Below are 16,247 nucleotides of genomic sequence, written 5' to 3'. Positions count from 1 at the left end.
TAGTCTCCCAGGCCAGTCTCCTTTGACCAGAGCTTGCCTGGCAGGTAAAGAATTACTAAAAGCTTATAGTTTTCCTCCTTTTTCAAGGTTTCCTATGAGACTTGCCCTCAGTTTTGCATCTTTTAACTCAGAATTTCTCTTAGCGCTTGTTTTGTTTCCCACTGCTAGTAATTCCTATTTCTGCTCACGCAGACCTTCTCTGGAGAAGCTGAGGGCGGCTGCCTTCTCTACTTCAAGAGGAATACGTTAGAAAAAATACCTTTAATAACCTTACAGTCTATCTGACAGATGCTGATCATGGAACAGCTTTTTTTAAGTACTACTTGCTCTTATAAAATGGTCTTTTTCCTCTTTTAGAAAGTAGGCTTTGGTACAGGTACTTGGGTCAGGGAATCTTAGCCGCTGTGGGAAGTGATTGAGTGTAATTACAATGGCTATATGAGAAATGGGGTAAATTGACATCCTATATGAAATTGCTCATCAGTCCTAGAGCTTGGCCATTCTTACCAGGTAATAGAAGCATCAATTAAACCTGTCTGAATGTGAACATATAGACATACCAGAACTGATCACAGTTCTGTAAATAGAATTAATTTCCATCACAAAACTGCTTTTCTAGGAGTAACCTGCCAGTTTTGCATTTGCCTTCGGTCAAGGTAAAACTAAAAGCTGAACATACAGAGATCCTCCCTAGCACTGGTCAGCCTTATGCATCCCTTTCAGCTCTGCCTCTGAACATTTAAATAATGAAATCTGTGCAGCAACTGTTTTTACTTCGGAGCTTAGTGTTTACAAATGTGCATGTATTTAGTAGTAGTACATCTCCTTTTTTTTTTTCTCCCCTTCCTTTATTCCCTCCTTCCAGATAGAGAAACTGAGGGCTAGTTTTCAGTTTCATACTATGCCATACAGTAATAGCAGAGCTGAGAGAGAGGAGCTAAGTATGTCTTGCTTCCCACTCAGGGACGTCTTATAGACCATGCTACATCCTTAAAAGACCAAAATATAATAATGTAGTGGACATATTAGGGTGGCAGCAGAATCCTTCATGTTGCTCTGGTGATGTTGGCCTCCAGTTTATTTTGCAGATATAACTACCTCTAAATTCACAAGTATATGACCTAAAGTAATAAAGTTTAACATGGGACATTACTACTACAAAATGAAGGTATGATATGGTAACTTAGTTTGGATTCTTTCTATTGTTTTCTGTAATTCAGTTAGGTACTTGGTATCAAATATATGCTTAGGTATTTAGGCAACACAAAATCCATTTTAACTGAGGTATTTAACTTGTATCGCCAGAGGAACGTAATGTTCAGTGTTGTTTCACGCTTGATTTTAGTCCCCAAAAGCTGCCTTAAAATGGAAGTTCTATACTGCTTTATCCTTTTTTAAGCAGTTATCGGTAGCACATAATCATCTGATAGACATACATTTTTATTATGTCTGGGCTTTTATTGCTTAGTTAAATTTACCTTAACACATTTGGAGTTAAGCATTTCATGCAGGCCTGTGTAACTAACACTAGAGGAGAGGCATGTGGTGAAAGGAGGGAGGGAAAACTCATTGAAAATTGAGGGGAGAAAGTATTTGATTTTAAGAAATCCATATTTCTGGCATCTGGAGCAGATAATTCCACACGTTTGAAGTAGCTCTATCAAAGCTTATCTCATGGCAAACTGGAGTTTCACTAACCTGTAGTAAGCTGCTGCAGGTTTTTACATCAGTGACTTTGGATGACATGTTAGATAATGTTGAGCATAGTTGTAATTATATATTAGTAGGGATATTGCTTTAGCCAATAAAAGGACTAAGTCAGAGCATTGACCTGGTGTAAGGATTGCTCTGATCACCATCAGTTGCTACCCAGTCACTGAGCACTTTAACAGGAATAGCTGAAGATGGGTAATCCAGTTCAATTTTAAAATTACTTTAAAATATATACTTTTACCTTTAAAAAATGGGGCGGGGTGTGTGTGTAGCCACTTCCAAGCACAATAATAGTGTTGCACTGATGTGTTCAGAAAAAAACCAAGGTTTTGATTCTGCCAGTGCTTCAATCAGTGGATGATTTCTATGCGGTCTCTGAAATCCACACACTCGATAGGTAGGTAAAGTCACATATTTTTAAGCCATTGTGGCACTGCCTTTCATCTGATTTTCTTATCTGAAAGTGTCATCCAAGAGGACAGATGTTAGATAACACCTGACCTGGGGAGGAAGGCCAAAGAGAAAAGTTTAATAACTGACCAGAGCCTCCTGGTTTGGAGAGTTCATTTGTGGATGGCTGTTGGAAGACTGTTCACTGAAACAGGTCCTTGCAAAGTGTTGTGGCTCTTTACAGCTTTTCCCATTAATGGAAGGCTGGGGTGGAGTTTTACCCCTATGATTTCCCTTCATTTGGGATGGATTGGCAGTGCGGTTCTTGTGTGGCTCTGGGCAAATCACTTAGCGTTTTAGTTCAACATCAAAAACGCCAGACGGAAGGACAAAAAAAAGCAATCCAAACAAAATAAAACAAACAAACAAAAAACCTGAAAAAAACCCCTACACCACCAAACACCTGAGGAACCACATACCAGAAAATACTTGATGGGGTGAAATAAAAGACAGAGTTGGACTCCTTCATGGCACACAGTCACAAGACAGGAGATGATGGACACAAAACAAACTCGGGAAATACCATTCAGACATAAGGAAAACTTGTTTACTATGAAGGGTAGTCAGACTAGCAGAGGTTGCTTAGAGCAGTTGTGGAGTCTCCATCCTTAGAGATATTAAAAATCCAGCTGGGCATGGCCTACTCAATGCAGCCCCACTTTGAGCTGTCTTCAGCCTTTCAGGTTTCCAGAATGCTTCACAGAAAAATATCCTCTTATTTCTAATGCTTCTTTATGTAACTTTTATTCCTTCCATGTAAAGATAGTGGTTTAAGATAAGAAGCAGAGCAAGTATTAGGTAGTTGAATGATGTCTCTCCTGGCATGTGTTAGGTTACAGAGTCTTGCTGGAATCAGTGTTGTCAATATTTAGGTTTGGATTGTAGATGTTTAGTTGTCTGATTAATCTGTTTGTATCTTAGAGCAAGAGGTATTTTATGTGGGAGTGCACATACGGTAGTTACTAAATACTTGAGCCAATTCTTATTTGATATCCAGCATCATCAAAATTCATGATTGTGCCATCTGTTCTTTTCTTCATCACTTGTCATATGATTGGGGGTATGGATGTGTACTCAAACTGTGTCACAAAACATTCCAAGGAAATGTCAGACAAGAGGAAATATGGAACAAAAAAATATTCCTCTGTGTACCTAGGCTCTGTTACAAGTGTATTATCTGGATGGCTTTTAAACCATTCTTTTGAGGTTAATGAAGTACTGCATAATTCCATGGTCCAATGTTTGAAGAAAATAATGTGTGTGCGCTGTATGAAAGATGCAAAGAAACTTGTGCTGAAGCTATTAGAACATCAGTGCTCTCAATAATGCTCAGAAACAATATCTTTTACTATTTTATAACAGTTTCCCCTTCTATATGATGCTCAAGGCCAGACTGATGGGAATCATGATGTAGGTTCTCCATGTATTACAGCAGGACGACTTCTGAGAATGTTTTAAATAGCTGATTCAGGCAGGAGGAAAGTCTGTTTTACCTCTCCCCAAGTTAAGATAGTGCATTTAAACTATATGTTACTACTTACTCTGGTGAATAAACCACTTCTTTTTTTCAGGCTTAGTACAACCCATGTGGAATGCTGAGAGGAAAAAGTATGGGTTTTGATAATGGTAGATCCTACAAAGCTTGGAGGTGCACGTGTTCAGTGTTGCTCAGACTATCTTGCCAAAGATCAGGGCATCTATCTATACATGAAACTAATCCTTTGTATGAGGCCTTTAAAATGGTAAAATACTAAAATTTTTTTGTTGGGCTGCCTTTAAGGTGCGACAATACTTACTGTGATTTGGAATCAGTATTTGTTTGGTTCAACGGTAGTTACTTCTATCGATCACAAGAGACTTAAGCTGGTTGTCAGGGAGGGGAGTGTCCTGACAATTATTTAAAATTTCACACTTTTTTTCTTGTGAGATGATGGGATTTTTTTTTTCTTTTTTGAAAACTGCTTTTGGCAAACCATTGACTTGAAGAATGAACATTTGATCAATGCTATCCTTCAAGTGCCACCCCTCCACCCCACAACCTATCCCACCCCACCCCTCCCTGGCAAAAAAGGTGCAGTAAGTATCACATGGGTTCCTCCTGCTACCTTTTGTCCTTTATGTTCATCTTGAACCATGCTTCTGGAAGAAGGTAAAGGGGAAACAGACTTTCGTCAGGCTATGTAGGGAATGAATTCACTGAGGCCTGAGTGTATATTGTTAAAGCTGACAAGCATAGGAAATTGCTTGGAGCTTTCTGAAAAAAACTTTTAAAATTATGTTTTCTAAGGTGGATCTAACACAGTAATGTCTGTTTAGCTTTAAAAGCTAGAATAATCAGTTTTTTCCAACTTTCATTTCTAGTGATATTTTAATTTCAATTAATTGGATTTTCTTTTTCCACCCCTAAGCTTTATTGATATAGCTGCTTTTTGTCCTTGCTTGCCAATACTTTCAAGCTGTTTGTGCAAGAGTTCTTAGAATTCTGACTGTCTTTAGACTCTTGCCAGATTGCAGTGTTCTGGTCTCAAACACTCCTATAGTGGAGCTGCTGGACACTAAGATGAGTTGTAAGATGAGAAAATCCAGCATCTACTTTCCTGGCTTGGCTTTTAATTAAATAGATGCTGAGCCAAGGATATAGTTGTGATTTGAAGTGTGATAATGAATCTTTTGGTTTTTCTTTTTGAACGGTTGTTGAAAGGGTGTTCAGAGTTACAGAAGTATGTTTCTAGACTGACAGGGCCTGATCAAGTCTTTTGAAAGTAATGGGAATCTCTTCTCTGTTAGGTTTCATTCAGGTCACAAATCGTCCCATTTTCAGTTCTGGATAATGAATGTGTTAGTAATTTGTAGGGGCACTATGAATTCTTTACTAGCATCTTGTACCATAGCTTTAGAAACCTAGGATTTACAAGTCATCTTTAGCAACGCAGTTTCCTCATTACATCCAAACATTGCAATGTGTTTGAATGTTTGCTTCTTCAAAGTTACTCTGCAGTTTCATTCTGTTATTCTTATCAGTGTGATTAATCCAGCTTCCTCCAAGGGGAATTAAAAGACAAAAAATTAAAGGCTGCTGTTCTTTGGAAGTAGTGGTTTCCAAAGCATCACTGAGAAGGAAGAGGAAAAATTGCCTGCATGTATAGCAGTAGCATAGCATGGAGAAAAAGCATACACCTTATTAAAAATAATATTATTAAAATGGAAACTTCTTGTGGCTCTTTCCTCAACTTGAATGAGGAACTTGTATTGTGGCTTCGATGTTTTTTGTGTAACCTTCAGGGTTTTTTCTAAGCAAAATGCTGTAGAATATTAAAATGGTATTGTAGAACGATCTTGTTTTAAAGGGAATTCAGCAATATTTAAGTTGCATTATAGAGTGGTTTGACTGTTGTTTAGTAATATGGTTAATTAATTTCTTTCCTTTTCTTTCTTATTTTAGCAGCTGAAAGTTCTAAAATACAAGACAAGAAAGTCGCTTCAGGACAAAGCAACACCGGAACTAAACCAGGTATGCCAGCCATTCCATGCTTCACGTAATGTTTGTTTGCTTCAATGGTATGAAAACTAGGAACGTCTAAAACCTTTTATGCTTCTATACCTCTTGTACTGTTTCAGTCAAAACTGGTATTGGTATTTAGATAGGTTGGAGTCTCTGACTGTTTGCAAAGAAGCAAAAGTGAAAAAAAATCTACTTTTAGTGCTGTTTAAGAACGAGGGTTGGGAAGAGAGATAAGGCAACAGAAGCCACTATACTTGTATCTATGCTTGCATGAAAATTATCTGCTGTAGCCAAGGATTTATAGCTTTATGTAAATATGCTTCTGTGAAAACATTTCTTGACTTGTCTCAAAGCATGCCATATTCTGTAATATAATCTATGCAGTGGGCAGGTGTTTGTTGTTACTTCACCATACCTGACTGGTACATCGTGCGGATTTAATTCACTGTTCGCTTACACAGTTGAAACTCTACGTACTAAAATGCTTAATGTAATCTGTGATGCCATGAGATTGTTACACTTGCATGATTAGACCAAGATAAAGAGCAGTGCCTAAATATCAGAATTCTGCCTGTGTTGCAATTCAGGTACCCAAGCTTAAAGTACGAAATTAATTATGAACTTGTATAAATGCCTAAGAAAGCATAGGTGCTTATGTTGCAGAGGTCTAGGCACACTGTAAGCACCCATGTTTCAGCTCCTTGACAGCCTGCCAGCTCAGTGGCTGTTTTGTACTGACAGGTTCTTCTCTATCCCCAAACCAGGTACCTCTTGGCCTACCTCCCCAGAGAGAAGCAATCCCAGTGCTGTCTGTGTTCAGATCACACTTTGCGTGCTCTGCCACGTGGCTCTGGGTGCAGCGCGAAGTGCAGGGTTCATGGCTGCTCTCAACCAGAGAGGCAATGGGAAAAAGAGGAGAGAATGGGGATAACATTACCCCCTTCCACAGCAAAAACAGAACTCTTGGGGTTGGGACAGTGTTCAATATCCACTTTATCCTGCAGTAGTTTAATCCCAGTTTTTTGTTTCTCAGGAGGGTGTCCTAGCGGCTCCTATGTTATCTTCATATATACTGATGTGTAGAAGGAACATAAGATTCCTGGGGCGGGAGAGGGAGGGCACAGATATGTGTGTGTGTGGAGTTTAGCTCTGCACCAAGCCGGTGAGCATCTGTGTTGAAGAGAGAATTCCTGAGAGTTGGTGGTTCTGGTTTTTGTTTTTTTCGGGGTAGTGGTGGTTGTCATTTTTTCTTTAGACTGCATATTAATTTGGTTTTTAACCAAAACACTGACACAAAAGAGTTTGCAGTCAGAGTGACAGCTGTCACTATAAACAATGTTGTCATTGTCTGGAAGATGTCTACAGGCTGAACAAATATTAGGAGTCCAAGGCAACACTGAATGTGTGCATGGCAGTGCAAAGGGAGCTAGGCAAATGGAAGAGAGTTTGAGGTCCAAGCAGTGCATCTTTTCAGATAGTGCTGTGCCTTACATTTCTTTCTCTCGGCAGCATCCCCGTGAACTAACATGTAAACTGGCTGTTGTCTTCCACTTGGTATCCCTTTTAGTTTCTTTTAGTACAAGAAATTATACCGTAGGAGTCAAGGGCAGAAGGGAAGCAGGTGTTTGTGAGAAGAGATTGAGAGGATTACAGATGCAAATGAAGAATAGTAGTAGTCTTGACTTCTGAAGTCATGCTGAGCCCCAGAAACTGGCTACATATATTACGTGGATATGACAATTACTAATTTAGCAAAACTACAACTGAACTTCTACAAATGTCAGCCGTGCATGAGTTCAGTGAGTATTAATTATATAGAAAAGTTGAAAAGTTTGCATTTTCCTTATACTGATATAATTAGGTACCAAAACCAACTGACACTTCAGTGCTAAAATTGTGCAAAATACCATTCATGGCTTCTAAGCTCTTTTAAATGAGCTAGTAAATTCTTAAAATAACTTTGAACTAATAGTAAGTGTTGCAAGTTTATGAAAAATATTGTTTTCATATGTAGTTTAGAGGCTTTGTTTCCAGCAACAGGTGCAAAATTAACTTCCCCTTTATAGAGCTGTGGCTTATTTAATCTCCAAACATCCCGCTTGGGCATAATATTAAGCATTTGTACATTATGTAAGTGCTGTGAAATAGGTTGCTAAGCATGAGTTCACATGCATTGCATCACAACCAGAACGTAAATTCTACAGCAGTATGTGGGTCTTCCTGGAGTGTTCTCTGTATCAATTATTTCCATAAGAATTGAAGACTTCTAGCAGGATTTGGTGCAAATTACATTATTCCCATCTCCTCATGGAGCAACTTAGAGCTATTGCCTAATGACGAATATGAGCAAGAAAGAGTACAAAGTACCTTTGTGTATTCATCCTGGTATTTCTACTGAATAAGAAGAAATGCGAGTCCCCCAGGTATTTGCCTGGCGGGTTGTTAATAAGCAACATGAGAGATAAAATGGGGAGCAGGCCCAGTGAACTTTCTTGTTTTGCCACAATTTGAAGTTACTGAAGCTATGTAGTGGGGGTGTCAGCAGATCAGCTGGATTCAGAATGCAACTGTTGGAAATTGGGCTTGTAGCCAAACTATGAGGGATCATTTTCAAGGCTTAGAAAAGACATTTTAATTAACAGTGTGAGATTTGCACCAGTAACTTATGCTGCAGCTTCTAGCAGAGCAAAGGCAATGCTGGTTTGCTACAAAGATGTTCTCCCCATCTTTGTGCCAATATTGATTTAATCCTTTGTGCTCCCAGATGTATGCAGAATAGCTTGTTACTGAAGACACAAACTCTGCATAGCCTGCAACTTAATGTGAATTCTTTAGGATTGTTCTAACATCTTGGGGTGTTGGGAGAGGGGCTGTGTGTGTGAACACTATCAGGTGTGTGATATAGAAAAAATAATTGGATATGTTCAAAAAGAATGGCAGAGAGCAGCTTTAAAAATTTATTTTATTCCTTCCATTGCTTATAATTAGGAATTCTTATGGGAGACCTTTTCGGTTTGCCTGTCCATGTAACCCTCCTGCCTCTTTGAAGAACTGCTGCTTCTCCCCGATAGGGAAATCCTTCCTCTCAAGAAAGCAGAAAAAACCTGGAAGGAGAGTAGTACATTCTGAAAGGAGGAGGATTTTACATTATTCCCCAGAGTCTTATCCTTCTCTGTCAACTCGATGTTACATTGATTTTGCTGACAGCCCTTGAAGGGAATACTTGTTTTCTAGGGGAATTTGTATTGGGTGTGCATTATTCCACTAGCACTAATTACTCATGCTACAGAAATTCATGTTTTGTGAATCTCATGTGCCAGCCACAAGAGAGAAGGAATATTATTACCCTTTTGACCTGTGTATGCATGCTGAAGAGACTGCATGCAAGTCAGCACACTTCCTAATATCAGCCCGATGTTAAGTTACACCATACATTGGACAAATCAATGGCATGGTTAGGCATAGTTTCATACATAGCAGCACTGTGTGCTATTCAACCAACATTAAAGGTTTGATCCCTAACTAGGTGATGGATTACCTTTTGTCTTTGCTGGTGACATGTTCACTTTTTGCACCTTTCATTGAGGCTACTGTGTTTGAATGTCCTTCCTACCAACTACGCAGTGGGTTTTCTCCTTGCGGCTCTTACTTTGAATCACTGTTAACACCATTAACTGGGGCTGTAGTCTCTGACTGTTGTTGAGATGATATTTTTTTTCACTGATGAGAATTCAAGAATAATTAAACTGAAGCTAGTTGTCAGTGAATTTGATTCATTGAATCATGGATGAAGAAAGCATGAAATCTTTCATCCAAGAAATCCTGTCATCCTGATGCAGAAACTTCTGTTATAGTATAAACTGTGCATTACTGATTTTTTTGTCTAATTCAAATAACTATTCAAAATCTGCCTAGAATCCTTACTTCAGGGATTTATTTTTGCAAATATCTTCAACCTCATTTTTATGATCCATTGTATTGTTTTGCCAGGAATTTTTTTTTCACGGGTATGCAGTCTGTACACAATGGGCTGACTTTATATGTTTTTACAAATTGCTTACTTGTGTATTCACACTGAATAGTGAAAAGGATCTGTTGTCTTGTTTTTATGTGCATTTCCGTGGTAACAGTATCCTTATCTTGAAATAGTTAAAAACTGAGTTCTCGTCAATACTAGAAGAAATCAGACCATTTCTGTGTACCTAGAAATCTTGTTGATTTTTCTGTGGGGTTTTTTTTGTTTACTTGTGTTTTATTCAAAGCAGACATTTCAGTGCTAGTGAAAAACGGATAAAATGACCAGCTTTCCAGGTTTAACAGAACAGGCTAAGGATGAGTAGGAAATTAGTTTTGGCAGCATGCTGAGATGAATTGGCAGCCTGGATTTTGTTCCTTTTTTGTCTGGAACAGTTCCGCTGCTGAGGCTGGAAGTAGGATGCTGGCTGTTTAGCATTTTCTTGTTTTCCAGAGAACTCACTGAGCAAATTATATTTTTCCAAGCAAGCCTGAATTTTTATAGTCAAGCCTGGGCTCTGACACAGGTTTTTCGTACTATTCTTAGTCTTATTGCTTGTGATCCAAGTGGCCAGTTGCAGATATTTTGAAAGAAATCATGTACCTAACATATAATCTACAAGGATAGTTGAGGATCCTGTCATCTTGCTTTACTAGTATTATACCAGTCCATGCATGTGGTGCACTAACATGTTCAACAGAGCTTTTAACACGTGCACACAAATACCTGTGGAGATTAATACCATGCTGTCTTCAGAAGCTCAATCAGAACTGCTACAGTGTTTTGATCCAGCCTGTTTTGCTTGGGTACTGAGCTTCTTCAGTCTCGAAACAGGGCTTATTGGGGCTTTTGAGGCAGTACTGGTGGGACAAGGGTCCTGCGTTATAATAGAATTTCTTGTGGATGCGTTTTGGAGAGAGGTTATGGAATAATAGGCAGTATCTTGTCAGAATGCTCTTAAACACTTGATTAGTTATAGGCTTGGAAGCAAACAAACAAAAGACGACTTCCTGGGTTTTCACAGGCAGTAGTCTTCTTTGGAATTCAGAGGTACAACTTAGCCCATTCTTTGGGAGTGTCTTACCTCTTGATAATTAGAATACATTCATGTTTTTTTAATTGTTTTAGCTTTTTTCGTAAGATGGATTTCTGGAAATATGATCTATTTTGAAAGTAGAATTAGTGGAGTTGTTCAATGGTCATTCCCCCCAAAGCTTGTTTATGGTACTATTTGATCTTATGCTACATGCCTAATATTTTCCCCATCCCTCCATTTACAGATCATCCAACAATACTAAAGGTTGATGACAGGCAACGGCTTGCTAGAGAACGGAGAGAAGAACGAGAAAAACAGCTAGGTAAGGCCTATTCCATATTGGTTTTCTATTTTGCGGGGGGGCAGGGTGGGCAGTTTATGGACTATCATCTGCACCAGTGTTTTTGACAGTTTGCTCTTAGCTCAATCAGTTTGCTGGATGCTCCCAAGTATGGAATAATGCCATTCTAAATACACTATTATATCTTTAAAGTAGATCTTTTAATTCATGCACATCTTGGGATATATCATTGCTATACCCGTCACATACCTATTACTTACCTTTGTGAATCTGAATGAAAAATGGGTTGATTTCTGAAATCATGCAAGGAAACTTCACTTACGTAAACGGAATTTTCAAGTTTTAAATTTTTTCACCAATTAAGTTTAGACCTCTTAATATGTTGAATGCATGCATTATTGCCTTAAAATAGATTTGTAGTATATGTTGCCAATGTATGGTTTGAATTTTCCTACATAAACTTGGATTTTTGTCAGGTAAACCTTTAGTAGGTGTCCAATAGATATGCTCGATAGCTTATAAAATGTTACCTGTGCATAAGCATGCATAGCACTATTCAAGTGATTAGGAAAGGTGAAGGTTACTTAACAAGAGGCTAGTGATGGGCAGTATACTGAGTGTAGTGCTGGGAGAATTATAGAATTATGTGAAGCCAGACTGAAGGCTTTCTGAGAACTACTTCTATGTTTGGCTGCCACAACATTCTGTGGCAATTGGGAGGTTGGGGAGCCACAAGTATTTCCTCTTATTTTTTACATGTTTATCCTGATTTCTTTGGATGCTGTGTTGTTCTCATGGCTTGAGAAACAGAAGTTCTTTATTTCCATTTTCTAGCTTCTGTAAGTTCATAGAACTATATCATAACTCCAGCCAGAGTTATGCTGCTTTTCCTAACCTGGAGAGCCATGATTTAGTGCCATCTAGGTCTTAATAGCATTAATATACTTCCTTCTTCACAGAACCGTATGACATTGTGCTAGCTGTGCATGAATCACTGGGGTTGTTTTGGAGGGGAAAAAGAAAACTTTGGTTTAGGCTTGCTGAAGGGGATAACATGACAGGATGTTTGCTAATCCTTAAAAAGCTGCTCTTGGAATTGAGGTTGATTGTATGCATAGGCTTAGTTTCTTCAGGTTCCAGAGTAAATGGAGGTATTGAGCCATTTTAATTTATTTGTTATAGATGACACTTCCATGTCTTGAATTTATTCTTTTTTTAGGTTTGATCCTTGTGCAGTAATAACACTTTATTCAAGTGCAGAGACATGTTTCCTTTAAGTTTTCCTGAACTCTGACTTTCCTAGCTATTGATAAATCAATATCTGTTACTGGAAGGATGTGAATTCTGTTGAGAAATGCATCATTTTTTGTGACGTATTTTAAAAGCAACTTCAAACTGTAGGGTTTTTTTAGTTGACATGGAATGCTTCATTCCTAAATGGGAGAGTTTTGCGTGTCCCCATGATGTATGAATGTTTTATGTGTTCTTGCATGAAGAATTATTTTGAACTAACAAGAAAACTGGAATTCACATGGTACTTATTTGTCCTCTAACATTGATTGAGGAGCTGTCTCTTGAGATTTGTCCTCCAGTTCAGCAAAGCAATAATTTTTACAATGGCATGTAAGCCTCTTTTCTTTTAGTGCAGAACCTAGATAATCAGTCACTCATGTCATGTGAACCATAGGAAAGAAATGCCTAAGCTGTCTATCTTAAACAACAAGTTGTATAATGTCATTACATAAATCTGTCTCACTGAAAATTAGAGTTTGATTTTTGTTAATACTGGGACATCGGCCATGCAACAGTAAAGCAACTGAAGGAAGGAAGGAATTTTTTAATATCTATATATATAGAATTGAGTTGCCTTTAAACTTAATTCCTCTCACTTTGATTCAGTGTATCTATCAAGTTTAGCAAAGGCTTCTTTTTAAGCAGAAGGTGAGAATTTCAGTCATACTTCAAGTGAAATTATTCTCTGCTGCCAAAAGAAAAGATAGTGTTGTTTGGTTCTGTAAGTGTAGAGCTGGTAGTAGTCTGTAACAACTACATTTTGCACATTCAGCAACTTGAACTGCAGGAGATCACATTATCTTTTCATGAAAATTAAGCTGTTTGACCCTTCTCTTGATCATGTGGAGTACCAGTTTAATGAGGATTATGTTCCTTTATTGGGCAATATCCTGATGTTATAGAAGGGTTGATTTGAGACCTGTTTTTTTCACCCTTTTACTCTCAAGTTTTAATTTTTTTTTTTTCCAAGTTCCGCTCTGCTGGGATAGATGTGCCTTTCACTGTGGTATAATGGGTCAGTATGTGCTCTGCACTCTTGAGGATTTGCAGTCTTATTTTACTTACGCTTGGGTGTCTACCTCTTCTTTCTTTTTTGAATGAGAGTTTAAGGAGTAGAAAAGGCGTGTGCTGTCGTTTCAGTTGTCTGGATACATATACCATATGTGTGGTGGGACTGTTGATATCTGTTGTTTCTCAAGCAACATGTTATGCTACCTAATTGAAAAGAATAAAAAGGCTTCTACAAAAATGCCCCTTACACCTTAGTATATTAATTTCTAATTTTGGAACTTTCTTTAAAAAAAAACACAGAAGGCACACAGGGATGTGTATGCTGTTTCAGCTAATCACCCCATCAAGAAGGGAAGGATTTTTTTTTTTGTTCCTTCAGCGTAGGAAAGGCTTTTGAAACACCACCCCAACACTTCTGAAAGAATAATTCTTTGGCTTTTTTCTGTGCAACTAATGTTGTCCATGACTAATAAGTTGTATTGATTTTTTTGATATTTAGCTTTATTCTTTTAGACTTGCCTTTTCATATGGGCAGAAATAAAGGAATTGCTTAGGAGCTGTGCTTCATGCTTTTTATTCCCCTGATCAGTTGGCAATGTGTGTATTACTTGTTGATATGCGCATTCAAGCCTTTAAAGGATTATTAGTGTAATCTTTATTTAATTCTCTAAATAATGCTTCCAATGTGTCACTTGCTCTTTAGTAATCATGTTTTCATTTTGTGCTGTTTCTGTTAGCACATTTACCACAGTGCCTATGCATGAAATTTAACATCTGTCCTTTAAAATACGAATATCAGATCCCTCTGTGCGAGACCAACCCTCTTGGGATTCCCATCTTGCACAAGCCAAGAGAGGCGGTGGTAGGTGAGAGTGGCAGCTGTCAATATGGGGCTGTTCTTAGAGGGCAGAGTGAAGGGAGCTGTCATACACACTTCTGGCTCCAGCTTGGCACTATGGTTCCTTCTTTCCATGTGTCAGCCTGACTGGCTGTGTTTGGCAATGGAGGCTGAATTGTTTGTCAAGGTAAACATGGTAGATGGCCTGATCAAACTGGAAAGGTTTAATAGAAACTACAGTTTCTTCAGTAGGGAAGCTTCACCCTTAACTCTGCCGTATTTGTTGTACCTGTACTGGCAAACTAACCGTGCTGAAGAGCACTCCCTGCTGCTGAAACTCAATTGTTCTTGCTTAAACTGTTATGATGGATCCTGGCAGGGTTTTGGCTCCAGCCCTCGTCTCCTTGCTGATTCCCAGACAAGGTTTGGCAATTGGCAGGGGAATCCCATGGGCTTTTCCTCATGTGTTGATTTAGTACTATCATCATTTTGGAGGGTAGAAATTTAGTAGTGCAGGTGAAAGTTGTTCCACGCCAATTGGTCTCTGGGTACATTCTGTTTATTAGCATAGACCTGGTTCTCCATAATTGGAAAGAAAACTCAAAATGTGTTTTCAACGGGGAAAGTTACTGGGATTTTAAAATTGGTTTCATTCTGAAAGCCTTAAATAGTGGCCTAGCAAAAAGGAAAGTTTGGGGATTTCTTGGTTTTACTTTGCAGTATCTCCACCCCTGATTCTTGAGAAAACTATTTTAAGTCTTACATCTGTGCATGTTTTATCTACACTAATCCTGCTTGAAGACTGACCTTTTTTATCACAATTATGATCCTGACAAGGACACATGGCTCGTTTACTTTCTGGCATTGGGAACAAAAGACAGTAATCCTGCCATCTGATTTAACTCTTCATTTAAGGAAATGTGTTATTAATCTTAGTTTTTAGAATATGTCTGAATTTCAGGTTGGCTAAATCCATTAAATTCTTAAAACTTACAATGCACAAGCATTAAAATAGTATTTTAAAGATCACATTATGATATGTATCGCTCTCCCATTTGAAAGTGATCATTGGCAAAATATCCCATTAATAAAAATTAAAATTTATTTCTGTAAGTGAATTCCTTCTGGCTTATTCTCTTCCCTGGCAGCTGGGGACAGAACTTTATCCAACATTTCCACGGTTAGAAGCCCCACAGAAACTAGTAATCAGTGACCCTAGCATATTAATCCTTTTGGGATGCTCTCAGAGGACATGAGTGTCAAAGGGGTTTATAAGACAAGGAAACAATTTTTAAGGAAGATGAGTTCAAAAAAATTCTGTGCAGAATGTCCCTCAGAGAATGGTTACTGGGGAAAGGTTGGCTTAGAGAATCTAACATTAACTTCAGCTTTAATTACAGCTCTGAAGTTCACCTTTTAATTCATTCAGTCAGCCATTTTTGTGGCCTGATGGAATGTCCCTGTTTTTAGGTACAGTTAAAGCATCACTGATCCATTTTTCTGCTAATGCAGCAAGGACGTGATCACAGTCTCAGACAGTGTGGAGCTGGCAGTGAGGAAAGGTGAAACAACGGTCAGAGGAGAAAGGTATTGCTGAGGTCAGTGCTGTAAAGTCAGAAAAGATAAAGGCTGGAAAGATTGACAAAGACTTACAAGATCTTTACTCAGGTAAGCTGTCCGTCCAAGATGGATGCAAAAGGCAGACCGAGGAAGGGCAGTCCTAGGCTGCCCTTCCTCTACATAGCCAGTAAACCAGAAGAAAAAGGACTAAAGTGAAGAGGCAGCAGAAGGGACAGCAAAAGAGGAGGGGACCTCCCCTTCACATGGATACACAGAAAAGAGAAGCTTTGATATTTAATGCATGCTTCCCCTTCCCTCGCAGCCTGAAACCACTGCAAAGAATGGCACTGTCTGTGCATGACTGGGGAAAGAAACTACAGAATGATTTCCACAAAAGAAGCATGCGTGGTTTACAGTTAACATTAGTTAATTCTAGTGTAAAATTAGTTGGATCAAGCCTTACATGTCTCTTAATACTGGAATGTTTCTTTCTTGATTGACTTTGTTTTCTTTTGCTCTGTTATTCAC

At 38.5% G+C, this 16,247-nt stretch overlaps 1 protein-coding gene across 11 annotated transcripts in view; it reads left to right on the top strand.

The window, feature by feature from the left end:
* MAP7 (microtubule associated protein 7) overlaps nt 1–16,247 on the top strand; it is a 123,085-nt gene that overhangs the window by 63,729 nt on the left and 43,109 nt on the right. For 10 of the 11 annotated variants that reach the window (XM_075087716.1, XM_075087718.1, XM_075087722.1 and 7 more), the window contains 2 exons: nt 5,606–5,674; nt 10,961–11,038. In XM_075087716.1, coding sequence (XP_074943817.1) covers nt 5,606–5,674; nt 10,961–11,038 — 147 coding nt within the window. The remainder of the gene's footprint in view (nt 1–5,605; nt 5,675–10,960; nt 11,039–16,247) is intronic. The other variant, XM_075087719.1, reaches the window with a different exon arrangement.

The sequence above is a fragment of the Phalacrocorax aristotelis genome, chromosome 3 (assembly GCF_949628215.1).
Source record: "Phalacrocorax aristotelis chromosome 3, bGulAri2.1, whole genome shotgun sequence".
In the NCBI taxonomy this organism is placed as follows: domain Eukaryota; kingdom Metazoa; phylum Chordata; class Aves; order Suliformes; family Phalacrocoracidae; genus Phalacrocorax; species Phalacrocorax aristotelis.
This window is presented reverse-complemented; position numbering and strand designations above follow the sequence as displayed.